Genomic DNA, 22,994 nt, shown 5'->3' with positions numbered 1-22,994 from the left:
GTTGAAAAAGCACCTTGATCGACAGAATGTATGAAAGGAGTGGTTTTTTCATCTGGTGACGAAGAGTACGAGGAGACGTGTATGTAAGCGCGCCAGGGTCTCTGGCAGCTGGTTGCCTGAGGCGGTAAGGCTCCCTCACCATCGCTTCCGCAAACCTCCAATTAATCCGAACCCCGTCATTGCACCTCCACTCCCTTTGAGTGAGCGTATTTGCCATTCTTTTGCTCCCAAACTCACCAATTCGGCGTCTTAACGCAGCAAAACGGTAAGAATCCATCTCGCGTCTACCTCAATGTCGAATTCTACGGCCCTTTAACCGTCGCTAAGAGTCACACGCAGATGCTGTCCTCGCGGATTTTGACCCGGCGCCTGCCCCAGGTTGCTGCTCGCTTTACCGCTCCACGCGCCTCGTTCTCACAAGTCCGGAGCCTTTCTGCAGCTGAGATTGATGATCCTTTGCAGGTATGTTGTTTTTCATGCCCCTGGTGCTGGATCTTTCCCGAATTGACACCTTCGGTCCGCTTCTAGAACGGAGGTTATCAGAACCCCCCTCGTGTGAAGCGTGCTTTCAGAGACCCCTACGGCGACTGGTGGGATAAGCAGGAGAGAAGGAATTTTGGCGAGCCCGTTCACGAGGAGAATGAAATCCTCGGCGTCTTCAGTCCCGAGCAATATACCCATGTCACACCCCGCAAAGGCCTGTTCCAGATTGGAGCTTTCATCGCAACCTTCCTTACTCTCTGTGGTGTCGTGAGCCTGTACTACCCTGACAAGCCCAGCGTCCCAAAGACTTATCCCGGCGGCTTGGAGAAGGAGCTTGGAGGTGCGAGTGCTGTTCCGGTACGTTTATGAATCCTGTCTTGGCACTGGTGGCATGAGAATTGTACTGACATTGATATGCAGGCTCGCAAGGCCGGTGAGGACTCTTGGTAGTGGTTTGATTTCATATTGTGTAAATACTACAGTGCAGTTTTTCTTTTACGGTTTCAATCAAAGGTCTGATTGTCGATTCATATAAGCGCGGAAGGACAATTCTGTGCCCCAATCGTTGCGCGATGGAGCAATTGCTTATACTGCCAGCTTTTAAGACCCGGGGGTTCCCTGTCCTATGTGGGATAAGACATCTGTGCTATGTCGATGTCGATCATTGGCTTGCAGTTGTCCATGATGTAGAACGTCGCGAACCAAAGCAGACCAAAACTGCAGCCGATTTGGCCATCGAGAGAACAAGACGATGGATGGAGATCAGGTTCGTAGGGCGTCAAGCTACTCCAGAAGCATGTCAACTTCCCTCAACTAATAACACTGAGCCGGAATAAAGAGCAGATAAAGACCGCTGTGGGACACCATACTGAAGTATGTACCTAGGGCAGAGTATTGCATGTACCATTATAGCCGCGTTCATATTATGTGCGCCTCACCAAACTCACATAGTGTGGTTTAATAAGCGGTCAATAATAATCATTGTAGGAAATTAGGGACTTAGCTCGCAAGTAAGGCCGGCGCTTTGCTGAGTGGTGCGACACTGTTCGAGGCTCTTGGGCAGAAGGGCCACACTATAACTACGTCAGTCCAATTGGGAAGCTTTGTGTTTCAGGTGCAACAAAAACATTCGCCCGCACCCCTTTCTTAAACAAACCCATCTTTGTTCTTGAAGGGTCAACCCCTCACTCCCATTCCGCATTCCTGATTCTGCGAATCGACCCTTCATTTCACGGTTTAATGAAAGTTGATTTGACTCAGTACGCGCTGGCTAGTGGTTTGGTCGTAAATCCTCTATCCATGGTCTCCGCACCTTCCCCTCTCCTTGAGTGCAGTTGAATTTGAAATAGTGAGAAGAGGGAGAGAGAAAGAGAGAGAGAGAAAGAGAATCTCCTCATGTCGACATCATCGACTCAGTCCCGAGGCATCAACCGACGGATTAACAGTCTTCAGAATGAAGTTCGCCATTCCCGCAATCTGTCCGCATCGCGCAGGCGCCCCGTGAACTCTTCGGCCGCCTACAGTTATGCTCTACGAGTCGCGTATCTCACATATCTTTTGAATCCTCGTTCTCGTCGCATACAAAATGTCTCTGCCGCTCCACAGCCGCGCCCGAAACGGGCGTCAACCTCCTTCCATGATTTGATGAGCGATTTCTCGCTGGTTAGAGACTCGAAGAGCACGAGGTTCCCCAATGGCTTCGTGTCTGAGCTTGAGAAGAGGCTGACCGGTGTGCTTATGGGAAAGGAAAGAAGGAAGGAATATCAGGATCACCTGGTCGTTAGGACATTCGCCGTGTTTCTCAACACTTTGAAAGATCAGTCATTCAAGAAGCGGATGGAGAAGGACCGCCGAGCGGAGGATCTTGTCCTTATTTTCTACTCAAATGCGACAAAAGAGCTGAGTAAAGGGAAAGATTCAGATGATGATAGTTGGAAATTTATGGTGGACAGACATGTCGCCCTTTTCGTTCGACTGTTTGCGCTGATCCTGAAAGACCATGACTGGGACAAGGACCGGCCTGAACTGGCAAACAGGTTATCAGTTCTAGAGAACAAACTTCTTTCCCAAGACCATGATCTTATGCAAGCGAGCGGGCCTACGGCAACGGTCGAGACCACAACTTCCCTCAGCTACGATGTTAGAGACATGCCTCTCGTGCAGCATGTCGCGAAGATATTCGGCATAAGTATCCACCAGGCCCAATCCGACATTGACAAGAACAGAGGCGTATGGACCGGAAAGGCAGCCCTTCAGGACTTGAAAACTTATCAGGCTCACCTGAACCTCCAAACGCGGAAGACGTTATCCAGGGAAGATTTTGATAACGAGGAACCTTATGAACACTGGAAAAAGAGCGAGGGCCCGGATTTGTCGCAAATGATGCTGGCAATCGTACAGTCAAATCCAGAGCTCGCAAAAAGTACGCCAGGCGGTGCACTTCCGCAGTTCAATGTGAATGCCGCTGACCAGAGCAACGATCCAAACGCTGCACCGCTATCTCGAACAATGTCTGACCGGCCGGTCTCCTATGTGATTGACCAACCTATCGACCTCAGTTCTCTGTCGTTGTCAGACGACCCAAATAATAATTCCGAGGAATCTGATACGTACACCTTCATACCGTCGGACCCAAGGTCAATGTACAAATTCATTCTGGGTCTGACACTGAGTCACGACCTAAAGGATCGCGAGATCGAAGCTACGGCAGCTACTTCGGAAACACCTTCAATGAAACTACTCTCCAAACAGTCCACAGAACTGCTGAATGAAATATGCCTTCGCTGGCGAATACCTAGCTTTTCTAGGGTTGTATTGTTCCTGGACATCATAAGAACAAAGTTCGTGGACAACGAGATTGATCTTGACACTCTTGATTCTGCCTTTACGTTTGTTAAAGAAACACCTCCGTCAGAGGGCAAGAAACGACAAAGTTTCATGGCCTCTGTTATATTTGACAGGAGCAAATGGACAATCCAGGATCTTCTGTTGATGCAAGAGCTGCTATCCTCCCTCCACGAAGCTTTACTCCGGGAACTGTACGATGTAATGATGGATTGTTTTGAAGCTAAGCCTCGTCCTATTGGCCCGGTGATGTACGTCTTGGAGAACCACATACAGCTCGACCCGAACTACACCGAAGACTTGGAAGATATCGATCGGTTCCGCTCCTATGTGCAGGACGGGCTCGCACAAAAGGCAACTGAGAAGTACCAAGAACTTTTAGGGCAGATTGTCCCAGTGGAGGCAGAAACCTGGGAGCCACACCACGTCATCCAGCTCGGCGATGCCATCATGAAACTCGCACAGAAGATACGGAAGCGATACCGAAATAATCCGGAAATTATGGGGTAAGAGGCTAATCCTCAAGTAGCGCACTCTTCAAGGCTGACAGATCTTAGGGTGAATCCCTATAACATTCTACTTACAAACATCCTCCCTATATTTGCGGAAGATGCGCATGAGATGGTGGTCAGAATCGTGGAACAAGCCAAATCGAGAGGGGAGGATGTTGAGCTGGAAGATGGCTTTGACTTGTATAAACAACTGACAGCGACGCGCCGGCTCTTCGTAGAGGCCTTTCCTGAGTAGGACCCCGTTCATCGTTGTGGTGTATTTGTTGCTAACGCTGGGACAGTGTCACTTTCCCTTTCCACGTGGAAAGTCTTCTGGAAGACTTTGTATGGCGCTGGGTTCGCTTAACTGATCAGAAAGTCATGGACTGGGTTGAACAGGCAGTTAGACAGGATCCCTTCACTGTCCGGGCCGGTGACTGGACAGATGTGGTTCCTGAAGACTACCGACACAGCGTGTCGGTAATCGACATATTCCGCTCCTTCAATCAAGTGGTTGAACAGATGATTCAACTTGGGTGGGATGATGACTTGCAGTACGCAAAATTTATGACTGCCCTTTCTAAGTCTATCGGGAAGGGTGTGGCACGATACTGCGAATTGTTGGAACAAATGTTTTCGAGAGAAATGGATCGACTGTCTCCTGATCAAGAGGCAGCCATGAATCAGACTACTCAGGAAAAGATAATGCAGATGGCGAAGGAAGCATGGACAAGCAAGGAAAAGATTGAGCCTTTCCAATTTTTCCCGGAGGTAAGCTTGCTATATCAGTCAAGTGCCTCGCCTGGTCCTGAATATCTGACCAAGGATTATAGTCTCTCGTGAAACTGAACAATATCGAATATGCCCTCTCGCAGCTCGATAGGCTTGAGCGTGAGATCAATGTCGACGGATGTGCGGAAGTGATTGCACAGCATGCGGGCCCGCAGCTACAGAAAATCCGCAGATCAACAACCTACGTTTTCACAATCAAGGTCGTGGAAGCCGAAGATCTCAAAGCCTGTGACATGAATGGCAGCAGTGATCCTTACGTTGTTCTCACAGATGAGTATCAGAAGCGAATTGCGAAGACTCGAATCATCTACAACAACCTGAACCCACGATGGGATGATGCTGTCGACATAACAACACAAGGACCACTAAACATCATTGCGACCATCTGGGACTGGGATGCAGTTGGTGATCACGATTATGTTGGTCGCACTTCGATCAAACTCGATCCCGTGCATTTCAGTGATTTTCTTCCGAGGGAGTACTGGCTTGATCTGGACACCCAAGGCAGATTGCTACTCCGTGTCAGCATGGAAGGGGAGCGTGACGACATCCAGTTCTATTTTGGCAAAGCGTTTCGGACATTAAAACGTACCGAAAGAGATATGACTCGCAAGATCACCGAAAAGGTAAGTCATCCTTCCATAGCCGACCGACAGGTCAGGTCTTCAAGACATTGACCATTCTTCCAGCTTTCTGCGTACATCAGTCATTGCTTGTCTCGGCGAACCCTCAAATCCCTGTTGTCTAGAGGTCTCAGCATCTCTAGTGTGTCTAACTTCCTGAGCCGGAATCGCCCGCAGAACGCTACAACGGCTCCATCCGCTATAGAAGTGGAGAATGCACTCAAACCACTTTTTGACTATTTTAACGATAACTTTGCAATCATGAACAAAACTCTCACATCTGAAGCAATGAAGATGGTCATGGCGCGCCTGTGGAAAGAGGTTCTTGCCACCATCGAAGGCTTGCTCGTTCCTCCGTTGTCGGATAAACCTTCTCATCAGAAACCTCTTACGATGCAAGAAGTCGACATTGTGTCGCGTTGGCTTGTACTTCTCTTGAATTTCTTCCATGCTGTTGATGAGGAAACTGGTGAAGCCCACGGCGTCTCGCTTGATATTCTGAAATCACCCAAGTACCATGAGATCCAGACACTGAACTTTTTCTATTTTGAACCCACGGAGAGCTTGATCCGTACGTCTGAGCGCATGGCATCAGCGACGATATCACGGCAGCAAGTGAATAAGAACCGAGTGTCAGCGCCACCACATATCGGATCTGGAGGAACTGGCAGTATCCTTGGGGTGCCGAACACGCGGCGGGTCAAGAGCATCATGCTGTCGCGGAATCTCGGCACAATGAAAAAGATGAAAGAGGAGAGAAGGCGTGAGGCTCAGGCAGAACCGAATGATGATATGATTTTACGGATTCTCCGTATGAGACCAGAAGCCGCTGGATATCTACGTGATCGAAGCCGTCAAAAGGAAAGGCTCGCAGCTGCAGCTGCAGCGGATGCTATCGTGAAGCAAAGCCTCATGGCAGGAATGGGTGGAAGAATGGCGGGCACTCTTGGACGAAGATGACTTGGGGGATGCTGGTATGATTGTGTCTATTACTGAGTAACCTTTTCTTGCGCGTGTCGTTTTGTCTGCAATTCTGCATTTTAGCATCGTTCGACCACATGAAGTTTATGATTCCCAATTTTTGTTTGCTTGGCGAGTTTCAGATGCAATTACGTTTATTTCGCGGGATTGATGGTGTTGAATATGAGACCTAGACAGCAAACATATAACGAGGATCTAATTGTTAATGAGAATGAGATTCACGGACAATCGGAGCTATTTCATCATGTTTAAATTTCATTCGTCTCTCGTTACTGAGAAATACGTCTCTATATAGACACCCTTTTCCAGTGAGATGATTTGGTTTACTGCAGAGCAATGCACTCGATCTCGACCGGCACACCCTTGGGCAGTTGAGCAACGGCAACACAGCTACGAGCAGGCTTGTGGGTGAAGAACTTCTCATAGGTAGCGTTCATCTCGGCGAAGTCGGCCATATTAGTGAGGAAGACCTGTGAAAAGACTCAGAGTCAGCACCAACCCCACACTCCTCAAAATTGTCGGAACAGAGGAATAACGCACATTGACCTTGACGATCTTGTCGACACTGGACCCGGCAGCGTCCAGAATGGCCTTGATGTTGTTGCAGCAGGCCTGTGTCTTTTCGCCGATGTTGCCCTCGACGAGGTTGCCGGAAGCGTCAGCAGGAATCTGGCCGGAGATGAAGAGCTGGCCGTTGGCACGGATAGCTTGGGACTAAGTCGTTTGGCGAAGGGTCAATTGCTGTGACTTGGATTCATGGGGATTGGTAGGATTGGGATGGGGACGCGGATTCTAGTTTCGGATTTTCGTCTTTGGGGTCGGGTAAAGGACTTACGTAGGGACCGGCAGCTAGAGTAGCGATCAATTGATTAGTGAACTTGCTTTTATTTTGTTTTCTACACCGGGACAGTGGCCCGGAAGGTCAATGGTGGATCAAACTTACGAGGGCAGGCATCCTTTGTGAAAACGGGGGTCATGCCAGACATGTTGACGGATTGGCAGTGAAATGGGGTTGGGTAGGTGCGTGGAACGGGGTAATGAGCCGAAAATCGAGGAGATGAGGTTATAAGGCGAGATAAAGATGAGGAGTTGTATAGGGAGAGAAGACGAGAGCTGCTTTTAAGCATGAGGGGCGGAGGGGTTGTGTGAGGTTAGCTCTATCTATTCCGCGGGAAAGTTGTTGATGGTTCGCTCCCCCACTGGCATTCCCCACCAAATAATGTCGTCAGAAAGGCGCATCTAGGTTATCAAGAGACCACATAGTACCGTTTGATTTATATGCCAGGTTAAAATGCTTCTAATGCTAAAATAGAAAAGTCAAATGGTATGTAGACTAGTATACAATGTCATCACATGCAAATCATGACGTCGTTAGGAGTAGTAGTGATTACCGCATTGGCAAGGTAGACCAGATGTTTCCGATGCGTACTTCGAGCAGGGAAGCAAGTGACAGCTCTGCAGGAGTCGACTGCTGAGATATCTCTGGAGTTATGATGGCTTGCTTGGCACTGTATTGCCCAATTTGTGCAGGAACGATGCAGTCTGCTCCGGTGAGAACCCGAAGAAAACCGGTCCATTGAAGACGACTTTTGCAGACGAGGTTGGGTTGATTTGGGCAGCATGAAAATAACCGTCCGCGCTATCTTCGTGAGGGGGCCGAGGGGTGTCTGCGGCTTCGCTCTTGCTTGTTTCGTTACAGACGGTTTCAATCTCCAGACCGTGCCTTGGGTCGTTCGCTTTGGGAGCATCATGGCCGAAAGGACACCGACCAGTTCTCATGCCAGATGAAACTTTGGCAGGCTCCGCAGTGGCAGGAAGGTCAGATGGCTCTTTCAATGGCTGTTTGGTAGAGTCTGAGGGCGGAGTAGGCGGCGAGTGCATGGCAGGTGTGAAAGAAGGTTGGGAAACTGGAACCGGTATACCCCAAGGCCTGCTTGGGGATTCGCCAACACGCACCTCGCGCAAAGGACGGTCGAAACGTCCCTTTCTCTCGTCATCATCGTCTGCGCCTGGTGCTACTTGTTCGTTGGCAGAGCTGAGTGTTTCTTGCTCAGGCGCTTCCACTCCAACGTCTTCTGCCCATTTTTCGACTCGTTCAGCAGACGAACTGGATGCTGGCGCGCCATCCTGGCTATGGCCTGGCAGGAACGCTTGATGTTTGACTGACAAGCCTTGGATCATACTGATAAGATTACCATACTTTGCGTCAAGCTGCCGCATCGTTTGAGAATCTTTCTGGTACCGTTGAACGCATATTGCATGGCTGCGCGGGATCTCATGCTTGTGTCTCTCAACATAGTCGGCAATCTCCTCCGGACTATGCTTGTCCATGAATCTGATAGGACACCTAGAAACAGGGCATCTGGTTGAACTCGACTTTGCGGATGTCGTTAAACTAGAGCGTCTATCATTCTGTTCAGCTTTAATGGGATCGAGGTCCTCGTGCCCGCACTTATCACCGTTCTGGGTAACAAAGGCATCCTCAATCCCGTTAGACTCCCCACTTTCAGAGGGCTTATTGTTAGGCTTCGAAAAGGGACAACGCAAACTTCCCTGCGTGCCCTTGGTGGTGAAGTCTTTTTCTAAGTTGCCTGATACGCCAGCCCTGGTCGCAACATAACATGAATTGACTTCGGAAAGCTGCTTATCATTGTCGGGGCGGTTTATTGATCTGCAGCATTCCAGTCCTTCCTTTATGGCAGTAAGTGCCTCGCTTCCTACGTTTCCAGAGTCTGCAAGTGCCTTGATTACATCCAGGGGATTTAGGGATTGGTTATGGAAGGGTTCGTATTCGGGATGTCGACCAAGTATCTTCTCCGCAACGATCTTGGTGTGTGTATTGGTTCCATTAGGAAGTTGATTTGCTAACTTGAGGTACTATTGCACATGATGTCAGCATATGTGTGATTCGGAAAATGCAATCAACAACAGAGGTTATTCAAAGTCTCATCAGATAATACATGACTTTATCCGTCACCGCCGCAGAAGCGACTCCTGATCTAGAGCTAATTTTCTCGTCATTTGAGACAACAGGGGATGGGTACTGGCAACAAGAAACGCAGGTGGGAATAGAATTTACCTCATCATGTGCATATTTCAGCCTCCGATGCAGATCTCTTTCTTTGCAGCCTAGGCGTTGAATGGTAAGCAAGAGAGCTTCGAAAGATCGAGCCAGAGTCTGCAGCTGCAGATCCTGCTGCAGTTCATTGACAGCAGAGGCGGGTGACATTTTGCTCTGAGCGAATATATTTACTAGGTAAGAGACTGCACATCTAACGGTCTCATGTAGCACATTCTGATTGACCCAGAAGTGCGGCTTGAAAAATTATAAAGAAGCAGTGAGAAGGAGAGAGAAAACGTGGTTTTTGTACTGATGCCTGAAGCTGTTTTAGCGTACTTCTAAGCGAGATGGTCCGTGCGCCTGTATCACGTGGCATATGCTCGCTCAGCAAGTATAGCGTCCAAGGTCGCGGACAATCTGCCAGGTATGCTTGCTCTGACAAATCCTCTTCATGATGTTCCTGCATGATTTGTTCTCTGGGGGCTCTCCTAGGTGTGTTAATAGTCCATCCAGGCTATGGCTTATTCGATAATTCTAAGGATCATCGGGGACAGGTAGCAAAGCCATGGGAATATATATCGGTCCGCAAGTCCCATTCAAAACGAATTAGCATCGCGCTGAAGCGAGCTATGTTTGCTCGGAAATCAACAAGATACAAGGTAGTTGACAAGCTATTACACATCGGTTAATAATCCTCTAACCCCACCCCGTGGGGCAACATGGCATTGTGAATGATCGAGCTCAGATGATGTCCAGCTTCCGATGCAGACTTTGCCCTGGTTTATGTAGCAATATTTCTCGGTGGCTGTTACTAAAGCGGCAGCCGGGCTAGCTCAATCGGTAGAGCGTGAGACTCTTAATCTCAAGGTTGCGGGTTCGACCCCCGCGTTCGGCTTTCATTTTTGCTTATTGTTGATGTATATCGGCTGTTCTGATAGACAATCAATTTGCCGCCGCACTAAAGCAGCGGCCGGGCTAGCTCAATCGGTAGAGCGTGAGACTCTTAATCTCAAGGCTGCGGGTTCGACCCCCGCGTTCGGCTTCGTTTTTTTGCTTTCCTTTTTTGGAGTCCATATCGTGGACAACCTCTGACTGTTACAAATCCGATCCTACCCCTCTCCCGCATTGAACCATCAATGGGCTAACTGTTGAGGATTGAGGAAACTCGATGTGTCACACGCAGTCAAAACGGGCTGCCCTCGCGTCGTCAAGCCATCATCAGGCTGGAGTAGGAAGTATGGAGGAGAACGCCAGGACCCCTGGGCTCGAGGCCTCAAATGACAACAGATGCCCCAGATTACAGTAGCTCAAAGAAACTGATGACCTAGTATGGTTTCTAATCCCGCCGTCAAATGGCTCGACAGCCGTAACACTAGGATAATTTTGGGTAGCGCTCAGTGTGCCCTCCTGGACTACTTTAGCCGTCGCGCTACCACTAAAGCAGCCGCCGGGCTAGCTCAATCGGTAGAGCGTGAGACTCTTAATCTCAAGGTTGCGGGTTCGACCCCCGCGTTCGGCTGTCTTTTTTGCCTGATGTCAGCTCAGCATTTTGTCCACCGATCAAAATGGACCAAGTTGGAGAGTAGGGTAGGAGGGGTAGAGGGGTATGTATGCGTTCTTCATCGCCAGCCCCTGACTTGCGATGCTGTCCTGTTCAGTACCTTGCTTCGCAACTATTAAACGAAAGCGTGCCGAAAGGATCGACACTATACATGAAGACAGGCAGGAATAAACAGAAATAACCCTGGAAGAAGTCAAAGTAACAAAGGTCTGACCTCATAAGTGTTCCGAACATCGGATTGCCTGTGATACGGCTACAACCAAGAGCCCCATGTACGCCACACATGAGTAGTGTGCACAGAACTCAAGAAATGCATGATGGCTGCAGCCGCTGCAGGGCGGGGACATTGCTGTAACCACAAGTCTGTATGTATGAGGTATGTAGCACGGTAGCACAGCGACAGGCTTCACGGATGTCATACCAGTCAGTACAGGACCCTCTGCATAATGTTTACTTCTGCCACCTTGCTTTTGCCCTGAATTGTTCAAATGACATGGACTGTTATTGTTGTTACAGGGCAAGGCATATGCAGAACAGTGGATCTCGCACATGCCAGCTAGCAATTGATTGTAAAGTGTTAAGCACATGTACGGAGTTCCTCTTCATTAATGGAATACCAGTAGGAGTTAGCCGGTTGCATACGATAATCAAGTATCCCTACCATTCTAACCACATATTGACCGGAACCGAGTTGGAAGAACAATGATGGCTTCCTGAAGTGGTCTGGCGAGGAGACTAGATTCCATAGCGCGAAAATGAGAGAAGCCAGTCCATTCGGATAATCCGAGCGTTGCACGATGGACGATGAACCCTTGCTAGACGCTAAGACGCGTGTTCAGCGGATATTAATCCATTTGAAGTGGACAAGCTGTCCTTGTCAGCATACGAGCGCGATCTGAGCTGCAAGCCACAAGTTGTACGATACCAATGGGGGGCGATTCCTTGATAAATTCTATGTCCTCCCTCTCATGCTTTCCGGATGCCACGATGGCCTCTAGACATTGTATTTACCTTTAAAAGGATCATATATGGTATGCATCCGCTTGCCGAACCATGTATCACTTCATCATGCAAATTGAATGCAGACAATCTGGAGACGATGAAGAGTGAGGCAGTATTGATGAATCACGATTGGTCATACATAATCAGACATCTACAGACGTTTATAGATGTTGGGAAGATAAATCCAAGTTTCCGCTACTACACATCAGTAGGAGACATCCAATACTAGCATGCAAACGTAGCTAGCAGTCTTGGTCTCATTGGTGGTACTCGTCCGATGCAGCCAATGCAACAATACCACAACAATTATCTAGTGGCTGGCGGAAGTGGAGAAGGCATATTAAATTGTTGAGTAACTTAAGTGACGATTTTCAGTCCGAGCATACTTTCAGAGTGCACTAGCCTGACCCTCCACTAGATAGACCGGAAGACAACAATTGAGGGAGTAGAATTCGCAGTACGGAGTACTAGCGGAGGAATCAGTCCCTAAGATCCACAATTCAGACCGCAAGTTGATGGACACTGTACAGATACGTCTCAAGGACGGGGGCGAAAGTAATGATTGACCATGGATCTCTGATATGTCGATTGAGATACAGTATCAGGAATCAATATAGCATCAGTTCACATCGCCAATCCTTCGAGTCACAGCATGGAAGACGAAGGTCTAGAAGGTGGGAAATGTTCCAGGCGCAGATGAGGGGAGGGGGCTTTTGAATCTAGTGCATCATGTAGTCTTTTCATGTTATGGCATTCTTTGATAGATAGAGACATAGACTAATCCATGAAGAGGGGCAGAAAAGTGATCTGTCGTGTCTCAAAAGGTGGCATGGCGCTTGCCTCTTACAAATTATAATGAGGAGAAATGGATAGGAAAATCCAGCAGGAGTGTCTGCTAATACACTCTCTCTATCCCGGTAGATGGGCTGATGGTCAATATATTAATTGACGGACAAGGAGGGATTCTAGACTCTGCTGCCTGTTGCAATCATATATTATTGATGGAGGGGTTCTTGATGTATGATTGATCTTCAAAGAAGAGGAATCCGAGGGGTTTGTTCCCATAGGTAAGGTACCGTTCTGGATGTACTTTTGTACTCGGTGTGGATGGTTAAGTTTTCCCTCTTGCTGCTTTTCCAACGATGAAGCCCTTGAGATTCCTAAAAAACACATATACATAGATTCTGATGTAGATAGAGTTCAAATCACACATCCATCATTATAGTTTATGTTTATAACATGATTTGAGGTCGAGACCGAGATTGAAATGAAAGAGAAGTGAAATTGTAACTGTGTAAATCCAATACATCCATCCCACCCCTAGCGATCATTGCATATTTTTTTTGGGCTTATCACATCCGTCTAGACTTATTTTTACACTTTTTTTTTTTTCCCTTTTCCTCCTCCGATCTCCCTCACCCCTCATCCCCTGTGCTTCTCTCTCTTTTTTTTATTTATTTATTTTTATAATACCTCGTCTCCTTTTTATCGGCCCCTTCCTTGTTCCCTTCTCCTCTTCTTTCCCTCTCTCTCTTCTTCACCATGTCCCAGTCAACTCCCTCTCAATCCACGCAAACTCCAGATGCCGCCGCCACCCAAGTCGCCGGACACCCCTCCTCCCATCCCTCCCGCACCACCGAACTCTCCGGTCTTAAAGTAAGACTCCGCGCCGCTCTGCGCCAATTCCCCGATTTCCCCTCTCCTGGCATTCTCTTCGAGGATATCCTTCCTATCTTCGCCGATCCGACCCTGCATGAAGCCCTCCTCCGTTGCCTCGAACTGCACATCCTCGAAACCCACGGTAACCAGAAGCCCGATGTTATCGTTGGACTGGAGGCTCGAGGCTTCCTTTTCGGCCCCAGCTTGGCCTTGAGACTTGGCGCTAGCTTTGTCCCTGTTCGCAAGAAGGGCAAGCTGCCCGGCCCTTGTGAGACCCAAGGCTACGAGAAGGAGTACGGCCAGGACTTTTTCCAGATGCAAGCCGACGCCATCAAGCCTGGCCAGAAGGTTATCGTTGTCGATGACATTATCGCAACTGGTGAGTTTGATTTGTTTCAGGAAAATAATCTTCATCATCCGTTGACGTGGTCACAGGCGGGTCTGCCTACGCTGCCGGAGAGCTGATCAGGAAAATGGGCGGAGAGCTCATGGGATTCATCTTTATCCTGGAACTGGAGTTCCTCAATGGACGGGATAAGCTCCCTGCCCCGGTGTACACTCTTCTCTCCGGCCAGGAGAGTAAATATCAGTGATTGTCTGTCTGACAATCGGGCATGACTGGATTAAAGTGCCTTCTATTTAATGATCTCGCACCCAACTTCCTTTGTCGCTAATGTGCTAAAATGAACATTCACAAACAAAACAAATGATCGTCGAAAAAAGTTGGTCCGCTTTTGAACTCGACCGTCTCGAAGGGGTGGACACTAATGGAGTGGGTTGTCGACTGGTCTGAAAAATCTCCGAGATACAGCAGCCACTTACGTCGGGTGGAGCTTGGCCCTACGACGCAGTACAGTACCATCCGCAAATCAAATGCTTGCGGGTCGATTTTGATGTGTTTGAGTCCCTACAAAAGAGCCGATTCTGCTCCGCCATGGTATTGCAGAAGTTTGCTGAGGCTCGAGCACAAGTGCTTGGCTTCTATGCAGCTCCTGTATCGCCTGAGAGGGCAGAGAGTTTTCGTGCCTGGATCTACAGCTACGGGTCAGCTTTGAAAGAATTGCAATCTTGATACACCTGATAGACATATATCTTGCTATATACCTGTGAACCAATGCATCTGCTCGTTTAGATTGCAACTTATACCTGGTATCGTAACTCGGTAGACTCGTGCAGGCCAGACTCAAGATCCGAAACTAATTCAACGGTATCGATTTCCTCATAACCTCGTCTGCCCAGCGCTTCGGGAACCCGATCGACTCGGCCTCCCGAATCGCCCGGTTCATGCGCGGGATGTACTCATCCCTGGGGAACCCCAGCCGCACCCGCTCTTCATCCACATACACTAACACCGTCGTGACCTGCGGCCCGGACTCCGCCACCGCAGTCGCACCCATCCTCAACACGCGCTGCTCCTCATCCAGCCACCGCGTCACCGTCGCCGGCAAATACCACTTATTATATTCCCCAAGCCCCTGCTCCCTCGGCCGAATCTCAACAGGCACCTTCTCTCCAAGCCTCGACGGCCCCGCCGCATGATCCACACCCTCATACCCATCGAGCAAGAACTCATCCTCCGGATCCATCTCATACAATATCCCGAACACGGCATTCTCAGCCCCAGACACGGGAACCTCGTCCCCCTCGCTGAGCTGGCGCCCGATACGCAGTCCCTCCGGCGGCAATACGTTCGCATATCCGGCCTGACAAATCATCCACCGCCAGTGGTCCAGCCGGGCGATGGCAACGGGCTTCGAGGAGAGGTCGGGGTTGTGTCTACAGCGGAGGCGCATCTGTGTGAAGGAGAGGTTGGAGCCGTACGCGAAGTAGAGGGGTCGGGGGGTCGGGGGAGGGGACGTTTCGGGTACTGCGACCGTTGTGGAGATGGTCTCGTCTTTTAGGAGTGTGGTGTCGACCGCGGCGGTCTCGGTGGGAGATTGAACCTGCATGGTGGGGTTTTCTAGAAGTACCTCTTTAGATGACGGTGATAGTGTACCTCTTAGTTTGACTAGATGACAGATGAATGGAGTCGAGGAGAATGAGGAGTCAACTTTCGATAATGCCGAGGGCCAGAGATTAAAAACTGAGTGGATCTGGGGTTGCGCCATTTACCAATCAGAATGCAATTTGGTCGTCGGATTCTAGTACCTGATTACCTAATCGACGCCTTACCTTCCTATCGGATCGGAGGGAGACGTGGGTCCGTCGATAAGGTACAAGGAACATTGTTGCCACAACTAACCGGCCATTCCTCAGTCCATACGATAGGCTCGATCTGGACAATGATTTTGTTAGTGCTACCACTCGAGTGGTACACGGACACTAAAGATAACAGCCGAATACTTATGTATCTTGGAGTTGTTCCTTGATTTCTCTGGCTTATTTGGACTGATATGATGTGTTGCCAACATCATTTGTCGCGATCGATACCCTTCTGCTTGCGGCCGCCATATCTCGAAGGCCTGTCCGATTTGTCCTATGGGCTCTACAACTGTTTACTGTTATGCGTCGCAACCGATAGCATTTGGCTTACTGTAGCAAAATTTCTCAGGGACCTATCCAAGTCCCCCTGTATATAGAGCGTGCCTGTCAATGCGCTTTGTCCCGTTGCCTATTGGACTCTAAACGTTCGTATATCGTAAACATCACTCAAGACCTCCAACGTACACGGTAGAAGCCTGAGAAGGAATCCGAATCCTCAAGAGGACCAAGAACATAGACCGGGGTTCTGATGAGTTCCGGAATGGTTCCGACGTCGTGAGGATCATCGGTCGTCGGTGGAGTCGTATATCCTTGTTGTATTGGGTGGATGTCTATGCACATCTTCAGACTATGTACAGATTATTGATCGGTATGCCCTGAGAGCGGACCGAATAGCGTCGCTTTATGCCAACACCTGTCGCTCGTAGCAGTAACTCATACGTTTCCTCGCCGCCGCCAACCATCACCATGCTAATAGGATGGCGACGGGGAAGCCCTCCTGCGGTCATTTGCGGCTCGTCTAATAACGGCCGGATAAGAAATGGTTCAGCGCGAATGGCGGCCAGACCTGCAGAAGGGGGAGGTGTGGACGTTGAAGACTCCGCGAACGTGTTCTCATCGTAATCAACCACAATGACAAGCTTGAGGGCGTGTCGGGAAGGTGGGTAAGCGGCAATGTTGCGCAGTTTTTGAGAGAAGCTGCACCCGCCTCGTTTGATGACCAGGACTTGATGACTTTGAGCAATCTCCCGTAAGATTCGACGGTCACAGATCTCATCGGCAAAGTAAATTGTGGACCACGACAGGCGACTTTTAGACGGCTCCCCCGAGATGGAAACAATAGAGGCGTCCTCCACCTCTGGGACGGGAGCCGAGCCTGCACCGCTAGATACGGCAGCTGGCAGGCTCAGCCGTACAATGGACGACTTTCTCGAGGGTGATTGGGTCGTCAACCCCGGATCCTCGTCTCGCAGGAGTGCAGACACTGTGTCCATTAGAGATGAGAACACGTTCTTCATTCCGGAGGTCGAAGGGTCGACGCTCCCGATTTTGTCGTCGACGGATGCGTTTTTTTGGATGACATGGTTCTCACTACGCTCCGCAGCACCTCGTTCGCGACTACCATTCGAATCATTTCCTCGACGGAGAAGCTCTGGCATTACGTCAATGACGATGTCAATCATGGCAGAGTCGCGCATCCGAGTGAAATTGGGATCAGTGGGATCGAGGATATCAAAGGTGATTTCTCGTGAGAGGTATACCTTCTCATCTTTGCCCAAAGGCACATTGTTAATCACCTGCACACGGAAATCATCCTGGCTCGCCTTCCCTGTCACGTCGAGCGACGGCACATCCTGAACCATGCTCAATCGAAGGCCTCCGATGTTCTTGATGAAAATGCCATCCCGAACCCGCTCAATTGACCCGGGACCCATGACCATACCCGGAATGGCTGGGAAAGAGATGTCGAGTGTCGGTCGCGAGGTCATCGGCGAGCTTGTTGCATTGAATGGCACCAATTCAGGTGGAAGAGTCCACGGGTAATACGTGTAGTTGGTCGGCGACGATAGATCAGACACTGTCACACTAGGATGGTCATGCGCATAGTCTAGAATAGGCCCTTCGGTTGGGCCTCTGCTCGGCATTAGGTGCAAACGAGCCAAAGTTGCAGCATGGAAAACGTCAGGACGCGCAGCCGTTGAGGATAGACCGAATGTCGGTGGCTCAGGTGCCAACTGGCAAACCGGTAGATTGACCGGCTCTTCATGCTGCGCCTGCTTCCTAGGCTGATGAGTGCTGGAACTGGTACGTGTTGGTATAATCAGCGGGTGACCCTCGGTTGAGAAGACAAAGGGCCGATCCATGTTATTCAAAGGATGGTCGGGGTGATATAGGAGAAACAGATATTTGGCAGTCTCTCCCAAAAAGAAACTCTCCATTCGATCGTTCAACTCTCCGTTGCGGACGTCCTGAAGACCGGCCCAGCCGCACTTCGTCCAACACCGGCGTTTGAGATCCCGGAGTACCATTTCGCCAACATGGAGATACCACGGATCCTTGGTGGCCCGATATATGTAGTATGTGGACTCAATGAACTCTGGACGGCCACCGTACCAAGCAAGCTCACCCTCAATGTTCCCGGTGGCAACGTTCCATCTTTCAGGAAGGCCAGAAAATCGGGTCCAGACTGCTGTCGTCAAAAGGTGTATAGCTATGGCCTCGTCCAGCTCCCCTGCTATCGAAAGAAGACCTGGATAGAAAGCACTCAGGCTATCGATCCAGAATGCCCGTGTTGCGCCGGTAAAAATATCGCCTTGGATCACATGCGGATGTTGATAACCCTCCCCTCGATATAGATGCCGTTTGATAGCCGCATGAGCCTCTTCCCACACGCGCAGGAACGCTTCCGCTGAGTGCTCATATTCAGTCAACGGTGGGAAGTAACCATCCAGGACCTGCCAGGGACTCCTGGGATCATGCGAGGAGCGTTGTCCCGACGAGAGCAGGACATACGATTTGAAAGCGTACTCAAAAAAGCTGTCGATGCCAGCGCCAATCTACAGTCATCGGTGATCAGTGGGTACTCAGTTAAACAGGTCTCAGAGAAAATCATACCCCGGTATAAGAATGAACCCAACGACCTGATTCCGCATCTATTCCGGAACCGATCAATCCAATGTCACTTCTTCGCGTCCAAACAGCCCAAAATGCTCTCTTAGCAAGTTCTTCGTATCGACCATCTCCGGTGAGCCTGCTCAGAACCGTAAACTCGAGAACTAGGCTGCCTGCACCCGCACTGCAAGTTTCCGTGGTTTCTGAAGGAGCGCGCTGACGGTCTTCTCGACAGACCTCACGATCAGGCCCATGGCATTGTTTGTCTGCATTCAACGGCGAATTCGCATAGAACGGGCGCCGTTGAACGCCGTACCGCAGATTCACTCGAGGGTATGGAAGACCAGTGTCCGTATAAAAGGCAGGTAGAAGGCGTTTTGCCAGATCAGCAGCGAGCCGGAGAAGCTGACCATCGTATACAAATCCGTTTGTCCACTTGATCCCATGGTCATGTCCTGGAAACGCTGATTTATTCCATGCCTTGGCGAAGGTGGCTTCCGGTTCTGGAGGAGTATATCTGGTGATTGGAAGGTCACCAACGGCGAAAAGATGAGCACTGAGCAATCCACCTATACCAGAAACTCATGTCAGACACAATAGCCGTTTCATCACCATTGACAGAACAGAAGCTCCGTACCTAGCCCTCGAATGACAGTTTCAAAGACTTGTACTTTGCTGTCAAGATCGAATCCCCTTGCCCGTTCACCCTGACCAGCAGGGCCATCCGAGCCGTCCCCGTATAGCTTAACAAAATCCCTCACCCCGTCTTGGAAGTGGTTCCAAGCTCTCTCGCCTTCATCCGGACTAGACGACAATATCGCCAACGAGGACAGGCTGTCAATCAGGGTAAGGGAGTAATTTCCCAGGACGTCGTTGAGCTCAGCATTCGAGGGGTTATCACGATCGCGAACAAGCGGACGACAGGATAACGGACGCAGTTCGTCTTCCGGAAACGCGTATTTCATATAATTCTCGAATCCATGGTAGAACATGTGCTCGGTCTCTTTCCTGAATTGAGCTCATTGATTTGATCAGCGTGGCGCTCATTGCAAGGCGAAACGGAAACAAGTCTACCAGACAGAAATACCTGAGTTCATTTATCTGATAAGTCCTCATACCCTGAGCCATGGCGAGCCATAGCGACAGGAGTGAGACCCATATCATGCATGCTGACCGAAGGCCGAACATCTGTAAGCTCCAACATCCCGAGCGCATTACCGCAGAAGCGAACCAGCCGCAGATGACATGGGAACCTGAATTTCTCTTCTCGTCAGATAAGTCAGAGGTCTCGGAGGTACTACCGGATTTATCGAGGGCCCCTCGAGACTTGAAGAAATGTTGTTTCGTGGCAAGAATAATGTCGCACGTGAGATTCAAGTCCATCCCGCACCAACTTTAAAGCTGGCGCTTGGCTAAGACAGATTACTGAAGGCCAGATATGCCGTTTCCATATACGACAGCAGCGCAAGCACTATCTATAATTTATCTGATCTGTAGCACAAGCTGGAAAACACTCGCAAAGGATCCGAGAACTGGTCTTTATAATTTTTATTTTTTTTGATGCCGACAGTGACTGAGCAGCTGCATGGAATGTTCGCTCTAAACTAAATATACTGATGCAATGAAAAAAGTCTCAACATGGGATATCTCGAGTAACAAAATGCGCTATGCCAAAACATCTTCAAAGCAGAGAAGTAAACAGCACGCCATGGGCGAGTTAAGTCGGACGCGATGCCTTACTGACGCACTGGATCTTCCGTATCACGTCGGGCAGCCAAAGGCCGTGGTTGAGCTTGAATCACGTAATCGACACCATCATCGGATGTGTAACTAGGAGGTCTAGGAACTGAAGGGTTCCTGTTCGACCTCCTTTGCGGGCCGTTGACGGCTGCGGGTGGAAGTTCATCGTCCTCTACACGCCGCCAATAGAGGAGATCAGGGTTAATTCTCTGAGAACGTGTTAATGGCCAGGACAATGCCAAGGAGATGGGTTAGACACTCACCACACTACTTCTCCATAGACCATATGCTGGAGGGGGAGTCGTGACCTTTTCTCGTACGGCGCCGTCGACCAAAGCCTCCTCATCTCCCGCAAGCGTGACCTGAATGGGGCGATCTGGCTGAGCATATCCCATTGGGCCTACTCTACTGGGTATCCGATTCCTCGCAACAGTAGACCTTGGGTCCTGCAAGATCTCCATAGCGAAGCGAATCAAAGCATGACAGAAGATGATGGAGAGAATCAAGATCATGAAGATCAACAGAATATGAATTTCTTGACCGAGGTGTGTCGCAGAGTGTATTGCAAGGTCTAGGCATTGTGTTAGCACCAATTGAGCTGAAAGAGCAAGAGCGAACCGGGAACAATCTTACAGAAAGCGATAATAGCGAGCAGGAAGACTGTGGCTGGGATCAATGTGTATAGCCGCCTCCTTATACTCCTGTCTCTGAGGGTTGGCATGCACGATCTTTTCTGCTGACTAGAGCGAGCAGCTTCTCTGCGTGACCCCTCAAATTGGGTTTGTCTTGTTGAGCGAGCGTCGGACGGCCATTCGCCGTTCGAATCCGAACTGTCAGCAGGACGTGGCAGGTTGACTGGAATATGCGGCATAGGTGGTGTATCTGGAGAGACAGTAACATTTAAGCCAGAATCACCCGGCGCTGTAGATTCGCCCGGGGTATGAGGTTCCTGGCGTCCAGCGCCATATTCAGGACCTTGACCCTCGATTTGAAGATGTGAAATTGTTCGGTTGCTGCCGTTTCGGCGGGACGTTGAATTGAGCGATGAATGTGAAGGCTTAGTCTGCTGTGTTGTTGATACTCGAGGCGGTTCCATTTCGTTAAAACCAATCAGGCGGATGAAGCATCGGGGGCGATTGAAAGGTCAAGAACGAAAGAATAACTGATTGATCTTAAATCTCAAGGCCCTTGTTTATGTATACCAAGCTTCTTGAACAAAAAGTCGACTCGGCTTTTGATGGTATGCATCCCCTAACCGACTTCCGCATCCGTTGCGCACACCCCGTGAGCAGAAGCGAAGCGGGCTTGGACTGCGACGAAAACCGCTGAGCTGATCACGCTTTGTATGCAAAACCTGCAATCCGATATCGACGAGGTTTGTGGGTGAGTATAATGAGCGTATTACCAATGTTCTACAACTATAGACAAAAGGAAAGACGTAGCGATTGGGAGCACCTGGAGGGGCAACATAAAGTATGGATCCGGATCTTTCGCTCCAAGCCAAGATTTCGAAAGTCGGAGTACTTAGAGAGACAATTTATTGAGTTGTAAGGGTTAACTGAATTGGTATATCTCGAATTGCGAAAAGATTTGAGGAGAAAGAGGAGCACCTGGCCGCTCAGCGGTGTCTGGAAGCTGGTGGATTATAATAACGTATGGACTATAAACAAAGATGTCAAGGTGAATTGAGAGAGGAGATGAAAGAAACAGAAGCGTCAACAGGATGAGACTCAGGAAAGAAAAGACAGAAGCACAGAAGCCCAAGGGCCAAGAATCTTGGAACAGCACATCCAGCCTGGCCCTAGATGATCGTTAGAGCAGGTAAAGTTGCAGCCATTAATAGCGGAGGGGCCCAGACTAGTGCGACTAGAATATAGACAACCCCTGATAGACCCACCTGTCTACGTATGACCGGACCATGACCTTGATCAATGATTCTCATGGATCTATTCTGGGATGATGATGATAGCAGTTGTCCTCCGATGGTCTAAATGGCGTCTGTTCTCTGATATTTTCTCAGCCCACTCTCTATAATTCTGAGCATACTGAGACCGAAAAGATCGAGAAACGTGCTAGATATAGATAGATAGGGGGTGTAGCTTCACCTGTCTCTAAAACCCCGGCACGAGGCACCAAATGTTTCAGAACAGCTCTCAAAGCCTCAATAATCTCCAGAACTACTGGCCAATGGTCATCGAGCCACTTATTACCATTAATTATAAATAAGCTCAGTAATCATGCAGACGGAAAGTACTCCGGAGCTTGTTCTGCTATTGAGTACTCCGGACGGAGAAGATATCCAGCTTCAAAAGAGTAGAATACACTGCAATCAACAAATGTGTAGTATCCTCAGGGTTGCTTGCGTGAGGCTCATGCTAACTAGATGCACAAATTGTGTATACATGGCCCAGACTATCAGATTAGATTGATATGCTTTCGACGTTGACAGACACCATGAGAACAAACATACCAGTTCTTGCTCTCAAAAGCCAGCTATGACTTACAAAGTGTCCTGCCCTTTGATGTCTTACAGCTCCTTGCCAAGCCTTCCAAGCCTTGACTCAACCCGTCTCTGAGAGTATAAAAAGGATGAACGTGAATTGAATATTTTTCTGTAGATTGCGCGACCAATAAGCAGAAGAGCTTGCCATATCGCCGAAGAG

At 49.4% G+C, this 22,994-nt stretch overlaps 8 protein-coding genes and 3 non-coding genes across 11 annotated transcripts, besides 1 other annotated feature; 6 read left to right on the top strand and 5 right to left on the bottom strand.

The window, feature by feature from the left end:
• Positions 1-339: 339 nt before the first annotated feature.
• NFIA_115110 (uncharacterized protein) lies at positions 340-933 on the top strand (the record flags this gene model as incomplete). Its single annotated transcript, XM_001262871.1, has 3 exons — positions 340-462; positions 529-840; positions 904-933. The coding sequence occupies 3 exons, from the start codon at positions 340-342 to the stop codon at positions 931-933; spliced, it is 465 nt and encodes a 154-aa protein (XP_001262872.1).
• A 904-nt stretch (positions 934-1,837) lies between these two features.
• Positions 1,838-1,870: a microsatellite.
• Positions 1,871-1,878: 8 nt separating this feature from the next.
• Positions 1,879-6,193, top strand: NFIA_115100 (C2 domain protein; the record flags this gene model as incomplete). The annotated part of the gene is made up of 5 exons (XM_001262870.1): positions 1,879-3,833; positions 3,885-4,070; positions 4,121-4,589; positions 4,652-5,236; positions 5,300-6,193. 5 exons carry the CDS (start codon positions 1,879-1,881, stop codon positions 6,191-6,193), a joined length of 4,089 nt encoding a protein of 1,362 aa, XP_001262871.1.
• A 344-nt stretch (positions 6,194-6,537) lies between these two features.
• NFIA_115090 (RidA family protein) lies at positions 6,538-7,200 on the bottom strand (the record flags this gene model as incomplete). Its single annotated transcript, XM_001262869.1, has 4 exons — positions 6,538-6,684; positions 6,755-6,928; positions 7,050-7,063; positions 7,158-7,200. 4 exons carry the CDS (start codon positions 7,198-7,200, stop codon positions 6,538-6,540), a joined length of 378 nt encoding a protein of 125 aa, XP_001262870.1.
• A 502-nt stretch (positions 7,201-7,702) lies between these two features.
• On the bottom strand, positions 7,703-9,443 carry NFIA_115080 (uncharacterized protein; the record flags this gene model as incomplete). Its single annotated transcript, XM_001262868.1, has 2 exons — positions 7,703-9,091; positions 9,294-9,443. 2 exons carry the CDS (start codon positions 9,441-9,443, stop codon positions 7,703-7,705), a joined length of 1,539 nt encoding a protein of 512 aa, XP_001262869.1.
• Positions 9,444-10,097: 654 nt separating this feature from the next.
• NFIA_115070 lies at positions 10,098-10,170 on the top strand. Its single transcript has one exon. It is a non-coding gene; the product is annotated as a tRNA-Lys (tRNA).
• A 74-nt stretch (positions 10,171-10,244) lies between these two features.
• On the top strand, positions 10,245-10,317 carry NFIA_115060. Its single transcript has one exon. It is a non-coding gene; the product is annotated as a tRNA-Lys (tRNA).
• Positions 10,318-10,721: 404 nt separating this feature from the next.
• On the top strand, positions 10,722-10,794 carry NFIA_115050. The gene has a single exon. It is a non-coding gene; the product is annotated as a tRNA-Lys (tRNA).
• Positions 10,795-13,380: 2,586 nt separating this feature from the next.
• NFIA_115040 (adenine phosphoribosyltransferase APT1) lies at positions 13,381-14,090 on the top strand (the record flags this gene model as incomplete). The annotated part of the gene is made up of 2 exons (XM_001262867.1): positions 13,381-13,876; positions 13,933-14,090. The coding sequence occupies 2 exons, from the start codon at positions 13,381-13,383 to the stop codon at positions 14,088-14,090; spliced, it is 654 nt and encodes a 217-aa protein (XP_001262868.1).
• Positions 14,091-14,693: 603 nt separating this feature from the next.
• On the bottom strand, positions 14,694-15,446 carry NFIA_115030 (gamma-glutamylcyclotransferase family protein; the record flags this gene model as incomplete). Its single annotated transcript, XM_001262866.1, has 1 exon — positions 14,694-15,446. The coding sequence occupies one exon, from the start codon at positions 15,444-15,446 to the stop codon at positions 14,694-14,696; it is 753 nt and encodes a 250-aa protein (XP_001262867.1).
• An 876-nt stretch (positions 15,447-16,322) lies between these two features.
• On the bottom strand, positions 16,323-19,795 carry NFIA_115020 (putative ER glycosyl hydrolase (Edem); the record flags this gene model as incomplete). Its single annotated transcript, XM_001262865.1, has 4 exons — positions 16,323-18,536; positions 18,595-19,160; positions 19,229-19,599; positions 19,710-19,795. 4 exons carry the CDS (start codon positions 19,793-19,795, stop codon positions 16,323-16,325), a joined length of 3,237 nt encoding a protein of 1,078 aa, XP_001262866.1.
• Positions 19,796-20,327: 532 nt separating this feature from the next.
• On the bottom strand, positions 20,328-21,427 carry NFIA_115010 (uncharacterized protein; the record flags this gene model as incomplete). Its single annotated transcript, XM_001262864.1, has 3 exons — positions 20,328-20,540; positions 20,595-20,902; positions 20,965-21,427. The coding sequence occupies 3 exons, from the start codon at positions 21,425-21,427 to the stop codon at positions 20,328-20,330; spliced, it is 984 nt and encodes a 327-aa protein (XP_001262865.1).
• Positions 21,428-22,994: the final 1,567 nt, after the last annotated feature.

Source organism: Aspergillus fischeri, genomic scaffold, assembly GCF_000149645.3.
Source record: "Aspergillus fischeri NRRL 181 1099437636259 genomic scaffold, whole genome shotgun sequence".
In the NCBI taxonomy this organism is placed as follows: Eukaryota; Fungi; Ascomycota; class Eurotiomycetes; order Eurotiales; family Aspergillaceae; genus Aspergillus; species Aspergillus fischeri.
The sequence above is the reverse complement of the archived record's forward strand: the minus strand, read 5'-3'. Positions and strand labels throughout refer to the sequence as shown.